Source organism: Nannobrachium achirus (assembly GCF_963921795.1).
Source record: "Nannobrachium achirus genome assembly, chromosome: 17".
Lineage (NCBI taxonomy): Eukaryota > Metazoa > Chordata > Actinopteri > Myctophiformes > Myctophidae > Nannobrachium > Nannobrachium achirus.
In genome coordinates this window covers 22,830,709-22,849,704 of record NC_137824.1, presented here as the reverse complement: position 1 = coordinate 22,849,704, position 18,996 = coordinate 22,830,709, and the positions used below count along the sequence as shown (strand labels likewise).

Genomic DNA, 18,996 nt, shown 5'->3' with positions numbered 1-18,996 from the left:
ACTGTAATTTAGATTAGTGAATCATGAATTTGAATTCATGACAATTCATTAATGAGATATTTTATGTTTCATAATAAGCTCTTATGTGAGGGAAAGACAGAGCACCATGATGACCACGGAAGTAGTAAATAATGGGAAAGAGGATTTGTGCAGAGATTAAGGTATTCATCTAGGAAAAACAGCATTTGCTCTTACCTTATCTGTGTTAGGTAATGTTTGAGTCCGATTAAAGGTGTCCCCTCCATTGATACTTATAAGCTCTGCATCAACAGGCGGAAACTGCGCAGGGAAAACGACTACGTCACTCTTCAGTGTGTCTGAGCTGAAACACACGTCATACTGCTGAGTAGATTTAGAATAAGACCAGCTCCCGTCAGGATGGGTGGTGATCATTGGGGCGCCATACCGACTGAAATCGCTGTCATTCCTGTGGCATTTGACAGCTATTAGACTGACGAGGCTCAGTAGAAAGACCACTGACACCGACACGATGCCGATCAGTAAATACAGGTTTAGATCAGAGAAGCTCTCCTCCTTCATGGGAACATGTCTGAACTGAGTCTGAATGTCTCCTGTATTTTCAACCACCACTACATCAATAGACACAGTAGCTGACAGGGAGGGTTCTCCGTTATCAGAGACCAACACCACCAACGGGTGAGTTTTCAAATCATTGTCACTCATGCGCCTCTTAGTCCTAATCTCCCCCGTGCTGGTTCCAATTCGGAAGAGGTTATTTCCCTTTGGCTCAGTGATATGATACGAAAGCAACGCATTGTAGCCACAGTCTGAGTCCACAGCTCTGATCTTGGCCACAAAGTATCCAGCTTCAGCAGAATAAGGAATGTTCTCAATATTAACGGAGCCATGTTCAGAATAGGGCGCGAGAATCCCGGGACTGTTGTCGTTCTCATCCAGGATGAAAACATTTACAGTCACGTTGCTGCTGAGTGGAGGAACACCAGAATCCGTCGCCTGAACTTTAAATTGGAACGTTTTCAACTCCTCATAATTAAAAGACTGCAAGGTTACTATTTCCCCAGTCTCAGTGTTGACATTCAACATGGTAGCTATCGACAGTGTGTTGCTAATATCTGAGAATGAATACCTCACTTTGCCATTTTGATCGAAGTCAGCATCAAATGCTGATACAGTTTTAATAGCTTCTCCCACTGGGTTATTCTCTCTCACATAAATGTTAATAGAAGGTTCTAGGAAACGAGGATTGTTGTCATTGACATCTGAGATCTGTACTGTAATAACACTGGTGCTGGAGAGAGGAGGGGATCCATCATCGATAGCTACGATGGTGACATTGTATTGAGAAGCACTCTCTCTGTCCAGCGGCCCGTCAACCACCAATGAATAAGAGTTCTTGTAGTTTGATTCTAATTTAAATGGAACATTGTTTTTAATATTACAATTCACCACCCCATTTGTGCCTCTATCTTTATCAAGAACAGAAACAAGAGCAATAGCAGTACCCATGGAAGCATCCTCTTTTACTGTATTTTTTAGTGACGTAACTGAGATCTCGGGGGAATTATCATTAACGTCCAGAATTTCAATAAGTAATTTGGCATGTGCCGTCATTGGGGATTGAGCACCATCACTGGCTTGAACACGAAGCTCAAATGCATTATTCTCTTCAAAATCGATATTTCTATTATTTGTGACAGTCCCAGTGTTTTGATCTATGGAAAATAGTTCCGTCTTTTTTCCCCAACCCACATCACTGAAGGAATATATTATTTCTCCATTTAGTCCTTCATCTAAATCAGTAGCGTTCACAGCCACTATCGGTGTGCCAATAGGCGCATTCTCATAAACACTGGCTTTGTATAAGGTTTTACTGAAGACCGGAGGGTTATCATTAATATCTAGTACATTTACAATTATGGTCATGCTACCAGACTTTGCAGGACTTCCGCCATCAATAGCGGTAAGCGTGAGTCTGACGACGGGTTGTGTCTCTCTGTCTAAAGCTTTTTGAAGCACCAGTTCAGCAAACACGCCGTCTCCTTTGTGTGTAGAGAGAGAAAAGTGTTCATTTAGGCTGAGCTTATACGTATTTACAGCATTCTTGCCAACATCTCTTTCTTGAGCCGGTTGTAAAGGAAATTTCGCCCCTGCTAATGTATTTTCAGTTATATTGATTACCTGTGATGCACTGAGAAAGGATGGCGCGTGATCGTTTACATCCATAACGTTAACATCAATGCGATAGAGTTTTAATGGGTCGTTAATAACGGCCTCAACACTCATGGAACATTTGGAATCGTCAGGACAAAGCTCCTCTCTGTCTATTCTCTCATTGACGTAGAGCACACCAGTCTTTAGGTTTACATCGAAATATTTTCTCTTTGATCCGGCAACAATCTGAAACATGCGGGATTCCAAATCCTGCACATTGAGGTTTAGATCCTTAGCGATATTTCCAACAGGAGTCCCAGGATTTACCTCCTCAAAGACAGAATATGATAGCTGCCCGGACGCCGTTTCCCAGTAACACTCTACCAGCACGAGCACAACATATGTCACAATAGAGCTCCTTGGTAAAGACATAATTCCATCCAACGTGAACAAAATAGATCCAAATCTATCCGTCCATCGAAATCAAATGGAAGGTATCAACTGGGTATTTACTGCATCATGAAAGTCCAAGATCCGTTCTCCTTCATTCCCTCGTCTCTTTGCAACAATAGCCCAGAGAAACGTTATCATAGACTGACATTGGGTGGAGCCTCGGGACTGTAATGAGCATCAAAATGCCATGGTCTACACTGTCGCCACGTGGACATATTCTATTACTACAATGTAATCATTAAACAATGTAAATATTTCCTTTTATTAATTTATGTATTTATTTTGCACAATCGGAGACTGCAAGCTTGCCAATATGCAAATACTGTTATTAATTTTAACAACAACTTTACAATTCTAATGGCAGCTATAGTCTTCAGTCATCACTTCATATGGGCCTATAGCCTTAGCATTTAATGAAAATCTAGCTGCTTGCATAACCAAACAGAACCATGCTGCTTCCCTCAGTGGTAGGCTACATGAACAATACATCTTAAGAGTTGGACTTCTAGCATTAAAATATTATTATGGAGAAATAAATTAAGTAACAATCATCACCATGGACAGTTACAATTACATGACAAAGGATAGGAGATTGTAGGGATACAAATGATAAAGTCAAAATAAGTCATATAATTTGTTGGGCCTTATGAATCAGTGGTGGAAGTGTTTTACTTTTATGTTTAGTCGAAACTCCAGACTAGAAATACAAGTTAAAGTCCTTCGTTCTAAATTTGACTTATGTAAAAGTGAAAAAAGGCATTCAGATCGAAATGTTCAATTATGTATTATTATTATTATTATTATTATTATTATTACCCTTATTACTACTACTATTACCTTAAATCATTAAAGTAATAGTGGTATTAGTAATAATAATAAGCGGCACATTAACTACACATTAAAGTTTAATGTGTTGTTGTTAATGTGCAGCTGGTGGGCAGGCTTATGGTACCTTGTGGTTGTTTGTTTTTTTGTTTTGTGGAATCACTTTAGCTGGTGGTCTGTGGACCACTGGTCACCCGTATTACATGTTGTTGCCTGTGAAGGTACATGTGGTCCATGACCATGTACATTTTAATTTAGGAAGGTTTTTTGTTTTAATCTAATTTAATTTAATTTAATTTAATTTAATTTAATTTAATTTAATTTAATTTAATTTAATTTTGGTTGCTATATGCAAAACACACTATATTGTATAGGTTATGCCAGCTAATGTGAACCTGTTTTGTGTTAACATTTTAACTGAAGTTACCCGGGTTGTAAGGCCAGATATCTTGGACAATAAATGTCACTAATGTCTGTCTGTCTGTCTGTCTGTCTGTCTGTCTGTCTGTCTGTCTGTCTGTCTGTCTGTCTGTCACTACTGTTCTAGGTCCGAGAACTTTTATGCCAGCTAAAGTAAGTAAACCTGTTTGTTGTTAACCTTTTTTTTGTTCATTGAGTTTTTTTTTTCTTCTTTTTTTTTTAACCTTTTCTGTAACCCCAAAGGTACATTTTTCAGTGGTGCTCCTGGAATTAGGAGCTAAGCTCCTACATCTGGTTTTGTCCGTTTGTGCCATTTTGTACATTTTATTTATGCAAATGCATTTATCTCTGTGAGAGTGTTCCCCCGATCAGACACTGTCCCTGCCCACCACGACCAGAAGTCACACAATTACTAGAAATCACACCAACGGGTAAGAAAATACCTAATCCTAACCCTGTCCAACACAACAGTGGAACCCAAATTGAATCTTATCAGGATGGTGGTAACAATCAGTTAAAAAACCCTATTGTATTCACGCAGACATAAACGAAAAAAAAGCATGTTCCAAAAAAACAGTCTTGTGTTTGAATGTGGTGGTGGAAGTGTGCTTGAGCCTTTTGCTTCTGTCTGCATTGCGTGTGCAGTGTGTGCACCTCATTCATCAACCACAACCTCATTCATTCAACCACAAACAGTGTGTCCATCCGGCTAGCCAGCCAGTCCACGTGGCTGCCTGGAATGCAACATCTACTCTTTAGCTTCCAGGAACAGTGTCTCCTGGGGAAACAATTTGGCCTCCAGCAGAGTGCACCCAGGATCCAACTGGGTGATATTTCTACGGGGGTAGGTGGTGAGTAGTTTGAACTCATGAAAGGGGTATCCCTTGGACGCCACAAAGTCAAAGAGGACCTGCAGCTTCCAACTGCTCAGGAAACGCCTTTCCAGGAACTCGCCAATCGGCGTGCGGATACGTAGCTTGCTAATTGGTTCTCCTTGCTCCTCGATGGGCTCTGGCAATAGTGCTTGTTCCAATGACAAGCGGATGGCCTCCTTCTTATCCTCATGCTCCTTTCTCACCTGCTCCACACGAACCTGCTCTGCCTCCTCTCTCTCCTGGCCTTCTCTCTTCTTACGATCTGCTTCTAGAGACAGACGGTATGCTTCATCTTGTTCTCTCTTCACCATCTCCCTCGCTTCACGTTCATCCTCATCTTGTTGGTGTACTGTGAGCATTTCCTTTGCTCTCATTAAGCTCATCATCAGCTCATCCACTGACGTGTTGCCTTGAATAAGATTTAAAACTTGATGTGAGGTGCGCTTGCCCATAATTATGAGGAGCAGGGGGAATTGGTCTGTCTTATACATCCGTATAGTCTGTGCCACAACATGGCCAAAGTGTCTTGTACACATGGTTAGTAGTCTTGCTTTATTGGAATCTTTTGTGAGGTCCCAGGCCCATGTTATAAAGTTCTGGCTCAGGTAAGAGACAATGGACTTGGAACACATCACCTGAGAGCAGTAGATGTTGCTTTGGACGCTGTTATCATTATGGAGGTAGATGGCCAGCAGCTTTCTGTCTCTATTTTTGCCACCAAAGGCCTGTCGAGATGCAGACTCCAAAGACCCAATGTAGAACCTTGGGTGGACCTCTCCATACCTTGTTGAAAATTCAGCGGTAAAGTGCAACAATGCGTCATCTTCATTTTCACTACGATCTGGCATCATGGGCTTCTTTCGCATTCTGAACATATCTGAATCATCCACCCTAAAGTCTGCAGGGTCGTCAAAGTCATCTCCCTCTATCTCACTGTCACTGCTGCTCCCTGGGGCTGCACCTCCTCTAGCTGCCTCGGATGCCGGCAACTGGCTTTGGGGTCCATACAGAGTAGCCTGTCTTGCCTCTCTGGAGAGGTTATTTTGCATGATCCCATTTTCCTGTGGCATCACACCATTCATAGCTGCTGCTAAATCCCAGTTATTGAGTTCTAGCAGATGAATGGCCTCTGCAATGTCAATTCCAGTGCAAGCCTGAAAGTCAGCCAAAATAATTTCTCGGTCCTTGTGGCCAGTGTGGCAGCTATTGGAGGTCATGGTGGTAATGAGGGTTAAAACCTGACCTTAGAGAGCTTGGTATATTGCACACTGTATGTATGTAGTTCTTACTTAAGGGGACTTCTTGGGTGATAAAAGTCTTCACAAAACCATTGTTACTCAGACCGTTAACACAGAGACAAGCACAGTGATCACATCCTCCTTTATGTACTCAGTAGTGACGTCATTGTGATGTCAAGAACATTGACATTGATGTCTATCTCCACACTATCTTCTTACAATAAATGCATAGAATCGAAGTATGTATGCCTGTAATCTATGCATACATGTATGTCTGTATCTCGAAAGCAGTCCAGCCGACCGATTTCAGACTCTGTGCGTGTGTTACCGACGACGGGCCAACCAACAATAGCCTAACATCGAGTTGGACGGATAGGCGGCTGTCCAAAACCACCAATCCAACCCATATATAGTCAATAAGCATATATGGAGATCTGGTTATCCAGAACCACTGATCCGAGTACTTTGATTTGGTCATGCATATGGGACAGACGGATTTAAAACTCTGCCTGCCCATCAGTGAGGACTCGGGGGAATACAGTGTAAGTTATGTTTCAATCCAATTATAACAGTGTTGATTACATCCAAAGAGAACTACACACCTGGTACAAAAATATTGAGAATATATTGTTAATTTGTATTAATTCATTTACAGTGCTGTGAGAAGTATAAGATGCAAAGAGCTATATAACGTTTTTAAATAATTCAGGCAAACCAGGCTGATCTAGTTGTGTGTCATATTCCAAGTGGCACATGCATTAAAAATAGACAATAAACCTACTAAATATTCGATGGTATTGATTGCTCAAAAACTAGTCACACAACACTTGTTTTTGTCATTAGTAGCCTAATGAACATAAAACGGGGAAAAAAACAAAAGTTTAACAGAACTCGTAAGACTCCTCAGGGCAACATGCGACCTCACCGGCCAATTATTGGCCATCTGACCAGTTATGTATATCAGACCAGTTACTCATATATGGAAACCCCTGGTACCTATATATGGAGATCCATGTACTGTTTATGGTACATCCCTTTTATGCCCATACATGGAGATCCCTGTCTGAACCAGCCACACAGATATTGGCTGTCTTCCTCCATATATGGGCATTCCCATATGAAGTCCTGTTGATATATTGCTTAATATTGATGACATCTGGGATCTCCATATTTGGGCATAAAAGGGATTCTGTTAGAGTGGTTCCCATGACATCACAACATACAAGTCCTTGTATGCCCATACATGTAGATCCCTATCTGAACCAGCCACACAGATAGGGCCATGTCTCGGCCATCTGGCCAGTGATCGATGACATCAGGGATCTTCATATATGGGTATAAAAAGGATTCTGGGGAATAACCATATATGGACTTTTAAATAGGTAATGTCACTTGTGATATCACCTGTGATGTCATAGTGATGTGTCAGGGGAACCACAGTGTCAGGCGTGACCTACAGACAGAGGGAGATACGCGGACAAGATGTGCCGGTTTTCATAGTGGTCACAATTATCACTGGAAGACATATACACACACCATGTACAGTGGCAATATTCCAAGACTGCAAGATAGGTCATTTGACATGATGTAGCACTTTGGTCAACCTGGTTGTTTTTAAATGTGCTTTATATATAAATTGAATTGACTTGACTTGTAATGCTATACTCATTCTCAAGTATTCTGCTTAATCCCATAAAGATCAAAGTGGAATTGTATTGTCTGGGAAGACATATACAGTTCAGCACCATGGACAGTGGCAATATTCCAAGATTGCAGGAGGACAGATATGACAACTAATGTCAGTAACACTATACTCATTCCTAAGTATTTCCACGTAATCCCATAACAATCAAAGTGGCGTTTGTGTATTGTCTGGGAAGACATACAATTCAGCACCATGGACAGTGGCAATATTCCGAGATTGCAGGAGGTCAGTCAGATATGACAGCTATGACAGTAACGCTTCACTGCAAAGTATAATCAAAGTAGCATTGTGTAATTGTCTGGGAAGACATACAATTCAGCACCATGGACAGTGGCAATATTCCAACATTGCAGGAGGACAGATATGACAACTATGACAGTAACGCTACATTCACTAAGTATTTACACTTAATCCCATAACAACAAAGTTGCATTGAGTAGTTTTATCTGGTAAGTGAAATAGGTTCTTGGAAAATAAAAGGAAGACAAATGGATAGCAAATAGCAAATAGCTTGTATATATTTCTTACCTTCTCTGTATTGGGTAACGTTTGAGTACGGCTAAACGTATCCCCTCCATTAATACTGATCAGTTCAGCATCTACAGGTGGAAAAGGTGCAGGGAAAACCACTACGTCACTCTTCAGTGTGTCTGAGCTGAAACACACATCATACTGCTGAGTAGATTTAGAGTAAGACCAGCTCCCGTCAGGATGGGTGGTGATCATTGGGGCGCCATACCGACTGAAACTGCTGTCTGTCCTGTGGCATTTGACAGCTATTAGACTGATGAGGCTCAGTAGAAAGATCACTGACACCGACACGATGGCAATCAGCAAATACAGGTTTAAATCAGAAAAACTCTCCTCCTTTAACGGCACGTGTCTGAATTGCGTCTGAATGTCTCCCGTGCTTTCAACCACCACTACATCAATAGACACAGTAGCTGACAGGGACTGTTCTCCATTATCAGAAATCAAAACCACTAACGGGTGAGTTTTCAAGTCATTGTCACTCATTCGTCTTTTAGTTCTGATTTCCCCGGAGCTGGTTCCGATTCTAAAGAGGTTATTTCCCTTTGGCTCAGTGATGTGATAAGAAAGCAGAGCATTGTACCCAGAGTCAGCATCTACTGCTCTGATCTTGGCCACAAAGTATCCAGCTTCAGCAGAATAAGGAATGTTCTCACTGTTCACAGAGCCGTGTTCAGAGTAGGGCGCGAGAATCCCGGGACTGTTGTCATTCTCATCCAGGATAAAAGCATTCACAGTCACGTTGCTGCTGAGCGGAGGTACACCAGAGTCCGTGGCCTGAACTTTAAACTGGAATGTATTTAACTCCTCATAATTAAATGACTGCAGGCTCACTATGTCTCCCGTTTCAGAGTTTATGTTTATCATTGTGGTCAGCGGTATTGTGTTACTGTTATGGTCTACAAAGGAATAGCTCACCTGGCCGTTTTCACCGACGTCAGCATCAACTGCCGAGACGGTTTTAATAATTGCTCCTACTGGGCTGTTTTCTTTTAGATAAACGTTAATCACTGGCTCTAAGAAGCGAGGCGCGTTGTCATTGACGTCAGAGACGTGAATAGTAAGGAGGCTGGTACTGGAGAGAGGGGGGGTACCTTCATCAGTAGCTACTATTGTAACATTGTACTGAGAAAAGCTCTCTCTGTCAAGGTGACCATCAACCACCAAAGAATAATACTTTTTATAGTTTAGCTCCAATTTGAAAGGGACTTTATTGGTGACATCACATTTCACTTCTCCATTTTTGCCACCATCCTTATCTAGCACGGATACGAGAGCAATGGCCGTGCCTAATTTAGCGTCCTCTTTCACAGTATTCAGTAGCGAGGTCACAGTGATCTCGGGGGCATTGTCATTGACATCAACCACTTCGATCAGAACTTTACAGTGAGCAGCGACTGGAGGCTGCCCTTTGTCAATAGCCTGCGCACGGATTTCAAAAGCAGAATTTCTTTCAAAGTCAATGTTACCTTTTACCGTAATGACACCGGTGTGCGCATCAATGTTGAAATTCTCATTTTTACTAAGCGAGAACACAACTTCACCATTCATTCCTTCGTCTTTATCGGTTGCATTCAATGTTACAATAGTGGTCCCAATTGGCATATTTTCATAAACTCGAGTTTTATACAGTGATGAACTGAAAACAGGGGCATTATCATTATTGTCCAAAACATTAACTATGATTTCCGAATTACTTGATCTCTGCGGAGATCCCCCATCTACAGCAGTAAGAATTAATTTAATAACGGCTTCCTTCTCTCTGTCTAAAGCTTTCTGCAACACTAACTCGACAGACACACTTTCACCTTTGTGCACATCTAATGAAAAATGATCATTTGGACTAATCTTGTATGTGTTGATGCCATTTTTCCCTACATCCACGTCAGATGCATCAATTAATGGGAATTTTACTCCGGGTAAGGTATTTTCAGGTACATCTATTGTTTGAGATGCTGCACTGAAAGATGGAGCATGGTCATTAACATCTAGGACTTGGACTTCTATATGGTAAAGCTTTAAAGGGTTATTTATGACGGCCTCTATACTGATTGTGCATTTGTTTTCATCAGCGCATAGCTCCTCTCTGTCTATTCTCTCATTGACGTAGAGAACACCTGTCTTTAAATTTACCTCGAAATATTTTCTTTTTGATCCGGTAACGATCTGAAACACACGGGACTCCAAATCCTGTACATTGATGTTTAGATCCTTAGCGATATTTCCAACAGAGGTCCCGGGCTTTAACTCCTCAGGCACGGAATAGGAGAGCTGTCCGACCACGGCTTCCCACTCCAGCAGCGCAAGCACCATATACGTAACAATAGAGATCCTTCTCGGTAAAGACATATTCCATTGAACGTGAACAAAACATAGATTCCTGTGTCCACACGTAAATGCCGAACAATCTAGACACCAACACTAAAACAACAGCGTTAAGATGGCTATTGTAACGATACTTTTCCCTGCATACCGTTCTCTCTTGTCCCAATGCTCTTTGTGGAAAAAGCCCTAAGAAACATCACCATCCTCTAAATCTAGGAGGGGCATCGAGTCTCAAAAGAGAACATTTAAATGCTATGGTCTACAGTGTCGCCACGTGGTCATTTGGAATAACTGCTACAGTTCACAGAAGGGATTGAAGAAAATAATGCTATACGTGAGTTTTCAGACCGCCAAAATTGGGAGTGAGTCTGCAGTGACTGAATGAGGTTTGTTTATTCCACAGTTTGGGAGTCAGGACAACATAGGGCATATGGTGTATTAGTAGGGATGGATCATTATGAAAGCGCAAATTAACGGCTTGAGACAATCTTCAATAAGACAAACAATTACTTCATTTCCCAATTTTCAATATAATACGTGTAGCACAGGACGCATCTTGATATTTTAGGGATAATTATATGTTCACAAATAGTAGGCCATAATGTGTCATAAAGCTTTTAGTTCGATATAATATAATAAATATCCATTTTGTCGGTCCATCCCAATGGCTGTTCTGAGCTATTAAAGCTGTCATAAAGTAGCAGTGTATTAGTTTATTAGTGATTTGTGGATTTAGCAAAACGACTGATGGGAATGCATGTTTTGAGATAATAAAAAAAAACATAATTAACAAAGCAATTAAGGGGATGATCATGAAGTTCATACTTAAGCTCAATTTCAGCACCACGGACAGCGGCAAACCAAAGTGATGCACAAAGCGTTGACTATAGAGGCCTACAATCAAATTATCCAATCCAATCCAATAAACGTCCCCATTTTCAACAAGGACTTAACTGTTTCTTTCCTTGTATACCGGTAGCCAACAATTACCCATACAAGCAGTTTTTTTCTTTTTTTCCTTCTTTTTTCCCCCCTTGTCATATTTTCAGACACATCTTAATTCATGCGGTTCAGGGCTATTTAAAAAAGGCATGGACTATATTAAATTATTTGTCAGGTTTTCTTTTTGTGGAGAAAATGGAATGTTACATCGAATTGTCATTAAAGCATTAGGCCTATGTGTAAAAGGGAAAGAATAGTCACTTTGATCTTACCTTCTCCTTATTGGGTAAAGTCTGAGTCCGGCTAAACGTGTCACTTCCATTTATACTGATTAGTTCCGCATCTACAGGAGGAAACGGACCCGGTGCAGGGAAAACCACTACATCACTCTTCAGTGTGTCTGAACTGAAGCAAACGTCATACTGCTGTGTAGATTTAGAGTAAGACCAGCTCCCGTCAGGATGGGTGGTGATCATTGGGGCGCCATACCGACTGAAATCGCTGTCTGTCCTGTGGCATTTGACAGCTATTAAACTGACGAGGCTTAGTAGAAAGATCACTGACACCGACACGATGGCGATGAGTAAATACAGGTTTAAATCAGAGAAGCTCTCGTCCTTTATCTGTACATTTCTGAACTGAGTCTGAATGTCACCTGTATTTTCAACGACCACTACATCAATAGACACAGTAGCTGACAGGGAGGGTTCTCCATTATCAGAAACCAACACCACCAAAGGGTGACTTTTCAGGTCATTGTCACTCATTCGTCTCTTAGTCCTGATTTCCCCAGAGCTGGTTCCAATTCGAAAAAGGTTATTTCCTTTTGGCTCAGAGATGTGATATGAAAGCAGTGCGTTGTATCCAGAATCTGCATCGACAGCTCTGATCTTGGCCACAAAGTATCCAGCTTCAGCAGAATACGGAATGTTCTCACTGTTGACAGAGCCGTGTTCAGAATAGGGCGCAAGAATCCCAGGACTGTTATCATTCTCATCCAGTATAAAAACATTTAACGTCACGTTACTACTGAGCGGAGGGACACCAGAGTCTGTTGCCTGAACTTTAAAATTAAACGTTTTTAACTCCTCATAGTTGAAAGACTGGAGAGTGACTATATCTCCCGTTTCTGAATTTATGCTTACCAATGTGGGATGAAGCAATGTGTAACTGTTACTTTCTAAAAATGAATATCTCACCTGGCCATTTTCACTAATGTCTGCATCAACTGCAGACACCGTTTTAATAACTGTCCCAACTGGACTGTTCTCTTTCACATATACATTAATTACAGGTTCCAAAAAGTGTGGTGCGTTGTCGTTGACATCAGAAACCTTTATAGAAATAAAACTGGTGCTCGATAGTCGAGGGTCCCCCATGTCTGTAGCTCTAATGGTTAAATTATACTGGGGGAAGTTCTCTCTGTCTAAAGGTCCGTCAACTACTAATGAATAATAATTCTTGTAGTTCGTCTCCAATTTGAAAGGAATGCCCTCGTTTATTTTACAATTAACTTCGCCATTCCTGCCTCCATCTCTGTCATTAATTGAAACGAGTGCTATGGCGGTACCTATTTTAGCGTCCTCTTTCACTCTGCTTTCTAATGACGTCACGGTTATCTCAGGAGCATTGTCATTGAGGTCCACCACTTCAACCAGCACTTTACAGTGAGTAGACATCGGGGGCTGACCTTTATCACTAGCCTGTACACGAATCTCAAATGCAGGATATTCCTCAAAGTCCACCTTTCCCTTAACAGATAATACGCCTGTGTCTTGGTCAATTTGAAATATTTCCAGTACATGATCCTGCTCTCTTGTGTTAAGTGTGTAAGTGATCTCTTTATTAATCCCTTCGTCTGAGTCTGTAGCATTCACAATTATCAGGGTTGTCCCAACTGGCACGTTTTCATAAACACGTGTCTTATACAGTGATTGACTAAACACTGGTGTGTTGTCATTATTGTCTAAAACATTAATTATAATCTCTGAACTGCCAGACTTTGGCGGAGAGCCACCATCTATGGCTGTTAGCGTAAGCGTGATGACAGGTTCTTTCTCTCGGTCCAAAGCTTTCTGCAGTACTAATTCTGCAGATACACGCTCACCTGATTTGCTAATTGCCAGCGAAAAGTGTTCAATGGAACTGAGTTTGTATGTGTTTATGCCATTTTTTCCGACATCTGCATCGTAGGCTGAGAGCAAAGGAAATTTGACACCGGGCAATGTGCTTTCAGCAATGTCCATTGTTTGTGACTTTGCAATGAATGATGGAAAATTATCATTAACATCTATAATGTTGATTTCAATACGGTATAGTTTAAGAGGATCGTTAATCACAGCCTCTACATTCACATTGCATTTTGGAGCCTTTGCACAGAGCTCCTCTCTGTCTATTCTGTCGTTGACGTAGAGAACACCAGTCTTTAAATTTACCTCGAAATATTTGTTCTTTGATCCAGTAACAATCCTAAACATGCGGGAGTCCAAATCCTGTACATTAAGGCTTAGATCCTTTGCGATATTTCCAACTGAAGTCCCCGGATTGACTTCTTCGGAAACGGAGTAGGAGAGCTGTCCGTACACTGTTCCCCAGTAAAACTCCAACAGCAGAAGCACCAGATATATCACAGCAGAGCGCCTTCTACTCGGTAGAAACATAATTCCATTCGATGCGAAAAAGAATTGCATTCCAACAGCCAGATCCAGTCATCCAGAATTACATCAAATAATCCGCAAATACAGGCTAAGTATTCATGCAAGACACCCAGGCATTGTTCTCTCTTCTCCCGATTCTCTTTGTGAAAAGCCTCGAGAAAGATATCATCCTCTACATTTGGGAGGGGCATCGCACGTAAAAAAAAAACATAAAATGCGATGGTCTACAGTGTCACCACGTGGTTATTTGCCATAACTGCATTCAACTTCATGGGTCTACATGATGACAATCATTATAATCGTGAATCAAATACCTGGAATGCTATAAAGATAGGAAGCAAGATAGTTTCGCATCTTCACATGCAGCATTGTAATTTATCTCAATGTGCTGCATTGGTTGCAACAAAATGATCCGTTTACATTATATCAGGGATCCTCTCAACTCCGTTGGTTGACAATCAAAGAGTAAAAGCTGATCGGATTATTTTTGTTTTGTTTTTCAACGACTTGCACACACCTATCTCCATTCTCCCCCCAATCGTTTTAAAGTACACACAATAGCAAACATTGTAACTTCACAGTTACTGCCTGTGTGTGAAAACCTTCAAATAAAGGCGGCTTTCAGTTCCTTAAAATGACCAAACAAAGTCCCGTTTTTATGTCAACACCGAGGGCTGTTATTCAATTTCAGAACTTTTTAAAGTGGCATAAAGTAGCGATTTAGTCTATACAGACTTGTAGCTATAATGAGACAATAAATAACAAGATATAAAGATAAGACAGTGGAGAAAAAATAACACAAACGTGACTTCAACACAATGAACAGAGCCAGATAAAGCACAGTGCTTAGTAAGCTCGCTTTCAGCACCACGGATAGCGGCAAAATAAACAAATGGACACCAGCAGATAGCATAGCATCTTGAACATAATTTTCCAATAGGTGTAAAATGGATTTCTTATTTTCAATTAAGCACGTATAGAACTCATTGCTGTATACTGCTTTATGGGGGTGTCGCCCAAAAGTAAAGAATTAGGCTATAATTGCCACACGGTTTTGAATTACATGGCAAAACTATATTTAATGCACGGAACGGCATAAAGATTTTTCCATGGCTCGTTAAGATAAACATGCCTTTCAACATTTTCAATACAGTAGAGCACACATTATTGTTGGCAGAAGCCTAATTTGGGGATATTGTCCAATTAGTGACTCGTGACTTTGAGTGAAATGCGTATTAATTTTAAGTCATCATAAAATTCCTTTTGATGTCAAAATATAGCCTAATATCTTTAACTCACTACCGTGGGATAATTTAAACACGTTTACACATTTGTTGTCGAGATTGAATATTTATCTTACCTTCTCTGTGTTTGGTAATGTCTGAGTCCGGCTAAAAGTGTCGCCTCCGTTTATACTGATTAGTTCCGCATCTCCAGGCGGAAATGTGGCGGGGAAAACCACTACATCACTCTTCAGTGTGTCTGAGCTGAAACACACGTCATACTGCTGAGTAGATTTTGAGTAAGACCAGCTCCCGTCAGGATGGGTGGTGATCATTGGGGCGCCATACCGACTGAAATCGCTGTCATTCCTGTGGCATTTGACAGCTATTAAACCGATGAGGCTCAGTAGAAAGATCACTGACACCGATGCAATGCCGATCAGTAGATATAGGTTTATATCAGAGAAGCTGTCCTCCTTCATTGGCACATGTCTGAACTGGGTCTGAATGTCTCCTGTATTTTCAACCACCACTACTTCAATAGACACAGTAGCTGACAGTGAGGGTTCTCCGTTATCAGAAATTAAGACCACCATTGGGTGAGTTTTCAAGTCATTGTCACTCATTCGTCTCTTAGTTCTTATTTCCCCAGTGCTGGTTCCAATTCGAAAGAGGTTCGTTCCTTTGGGTTCAGTGATGTGATAAGAAAGCAATGCGTTATAGCCAGAGTCTGCATCTACAGCCCTGATTTTGGCCACGAAGTATCCAGCTTCAGCAGAATAAGGAATGTTCTCACTGTTAACAGAGCCGTGTTCAGAATAGGGTGAAAGTACCCCTGGGCTGTTGTCATTCTCATCGAGAATAAAAACATTTACAGTCACATTGCTACTCAGCGGAGGAACACCAGCGTCTGTTGCCTGAACTTTAAATTGAAAGGTTTTAAGCTCCTCGTAGTTAAATGACTGAAGATTGACTATGTCACCCGTTTCAGAATTTATATTCACCATTGTAGACAGAGGCAACAGGTTACTTTTATTGTCTAAAAATGCATAACTGACCTGAGCATTATCGTTGATGTCAGGGTCAATTGCAGACACAGTTTTAATAATTGTTCCTACTGGCCCATTTTCTTTTACATAGACGTTAATCACTGGCTCTAAGAAGCGAGGCGCGTTGTCATTGATATCAGATACGTATACAGTAATAACACTGTTACTAGACAGTGGTGGGCTCCCTTCATCAGTAGCTAAAACTGAGACATTATACTGAGATGCACTCTCTCTGTCTAGCGGTCCATCAACCACCAATGAATAATAGTTTTTATAATTTGTCTCCAATTTAAAGGGAACCTTATTGGTGATAATACATGTCACTGCACCGTTCTTGCCACCATCTTTATCGAGGACAGACACGAGTGCAATTGCGGCTCCTGGTTTTGCATCTTCATTCACTGCGTTTAGTAATGAAGTCACGGTGATCTCAGGAGCATTGTCGTTTAGGTCCACAACCTCCACCAGCACCTTGCAGTGAGCCGCCATCGGGGGCTGGCCTTTGTCACTGGCCTCTACACGTATCTCAAACGCTTTTCTTTCTTCAAAGTCAAGTTTGCCTTTTACTGTAATAACACCAGAGTGAGGTTCAATTTCAAATAAATCAAGAACGTGGTCTTGGTCTTTGCTTCTGAGGGAATATACAATTTCACTGTTTATGCCCTCGTCTGCATCAATAGCACTGACGGTGATTATTGTTGTGCCCAAGGGCGTGTTTTCGGGAATTTGTGTTTTATACAAAGGTTTACTAAACACTGGCGTGTTATCATTATTGTCTAGAACACGAACAACAAGCTGTGAAGTTCCAGACTTTGAGGGAGTACCCCCATCTAGTGCGGTCAATGTGAGGTTAATCATAGGCTGTTTTTCTCGGTCTAAAGGTTTCTGCAGCACTAACTCGGCAGACACACTCTCCCCTGCTCCGTGGACCGACAGAGAGAAGTATTCATTCTGATTTAATTTGTATGTGTGGACTCCATTTTTCCCAACATCTTTATCAGTTGCCTCGGACAAAGCAAATTTCACACCAGGCAAAGTACTTTCGGCTATTTCTAAGTTTTGTGACTTCGCTGCAAACAAAGGCGCATTATCATTTGTATCTAAAATATCTATTTCAATACGATAAAGCTTCAATGGGTTATTTATAACGGCCTCTACACTTACTGTACATTTCAGTTCTTCTGCGCACAGCGCCTCTCTGTCTATTCTGTCATTAACGTAGAGAACACCAGTCTTCAGATTTACCTCGAAATATTTTCTGTTTGATCCAGTAACAATCTGAAACATGCGGGACTCCAAATCCTGTACATTGAGGTTTAGATCCTTGGCGATATTTCCAACAGAAGTACCCGTGTTTACCTCCTCAGAGACAGAGTATGAGAGCTGAGCGGACACCACTTCCCAGTAACACACCAGCAATATCAGTATACAAGTCGAAATACAGCGCCTTCTATTCGGTAAATACATAATTTCATCCAATCCGAAGAAAACATAGATTCCACTATATCCACAAGTTCCGAATATCCAGATGGCAAAATAAACTATAAAGATTTCCAGTAAACGGTAACAGACGGAAAATGACACTAGCACCGTTCTCTCTTCGCCTGCTTCTCTTTGTGACAAAGCCCAAAGAATTATCATCCTCTGAATCTAGGAGGAGCCTCGAGCATAAAAAAGAACACCTAAATGGTATGGTCTGCAGTGTCACCACGTGGTAATTTGGAATAACTGCGTGCAGTAGCCTATCATGGGTATGTCTGCATTTCAATCCAATAAATCATCATTACGTAGGGATAATGCAAACTACACGAAAGGGACAGCAAGAACGGGGATACAAAACCACTATAATAAGATGATCACAATGTGGTGCAGGAACATTAACAAAGCTTTTTAACTTTCTTATTGCAATTAGATGTAGGCCTAGAAAAACGTGATACTCGATCAATAAAACGCAAAACAATGACAAACAAGTTAACAACAACTGACACTGAATCTTCAGATTTTCAAAAAAAAAAAAAAAAATAGCGGTAAGTCACAAAAGAAGTACAGACACAGACATATTACTTTCAACAGAATGGCAATGAAAAAGAGTAAGTACCCTAATAAGCTAAGACACTGTAATAAGCAACACACACACACACACACACACACACACACACACACACACACACACACACACACACATACACATACACATACACATACACATACACACACACACACACACACACACACACACACACACACACACACACACACACACACACTTCTTGACATCTTTGGATGTCCGTCCCAAGAAGTCACATTACAGTATGCATTTTGGGGAGTGAGAGATTGTTGCCTAAACGGCGACAGGCTTTCAGCACCATGGAGAGCGACGCACAGCAGCATAATCCATTTAAAAAGCACAAGCAGGCTAGAAACTTGTTCTGATCACACTGTAGATATAATGTGTAATAATAATATATTACATTATTAATAATGATAACAATAGGCTACTAATAATAATGGTAACTCAATAATAATAATAATAATAATTATTATTGTATCGTTTCCACTTTTGTGTATAATTAAAATAAATACATGAAAGAATAAATACATCATACGTATATGGTCATTT

At 40.9% G+C, this 18,996-nt stretch overlaps 3 protein-coding genes across 3 annotated transcripts; all 3 read right to left on the bottom strand.

The window, feature by feature from the left end:
* Positions 1 to 165: 165 nt before the first annotated feature.
* On the bottom strand, positions 166 to 18,994 carry LOC308302344 (protocadherin alpha-8-like; the record flags this gene model as incomplete). The annotated part of the gene is made up of 3 exons (XM_080746600.1): positions 166 to 2,460; positions 17,736 to 17,759; positions 18,983 to 18,994. The coding sequence occupies 3 exons, from the start codon at positions 18,992 to 18,994 to the stop codon at positions 166 to 168; spliced, it is 2,331 nt and encodes a 776-aa protein (XP_080602726.1).
* On the bottom strand, positions 4,580 to 5,923 carry LOC308301902 (FAS-associated factor 1-like; the record flags this gene model as incomplete). Its single annotated transcript, XM_080746050.1, has 1 exon — positions 4,580 to 5,923. The coding sequence occupies one exon, from the start codon at positions 5,921 to 5,923 to the stop codon at positions 4,580 to 4,582; it is 1,344 nt and encodes a 447-aa protein (XP_080602176.1).
* On the bottom strand, positions 7,616 to 16,865 carry LOC308301901 (protocadherin alpha-3-like; the record flags this gene model as incomplete). The annotated part of the gene is made up of 5 exons (XM_080746049.1): positions 7,616 to 7,663; positions 8,178 to 9,560; positions 13,109 to 14,047; positions 15,465 to 16,096; positions 16,706 to 16,865. The coding sequence occupies 5 exons, from the start codon at positions 16,863 to 16,865 to the stop codon at positions 7,616 to 7,618; spliced, it is 3,162 nt and encodes a 1,053-aa protein (XP_080602175.1).
* Positions 18,995 to 18,996: the final 2 nt, after the last annotated feature.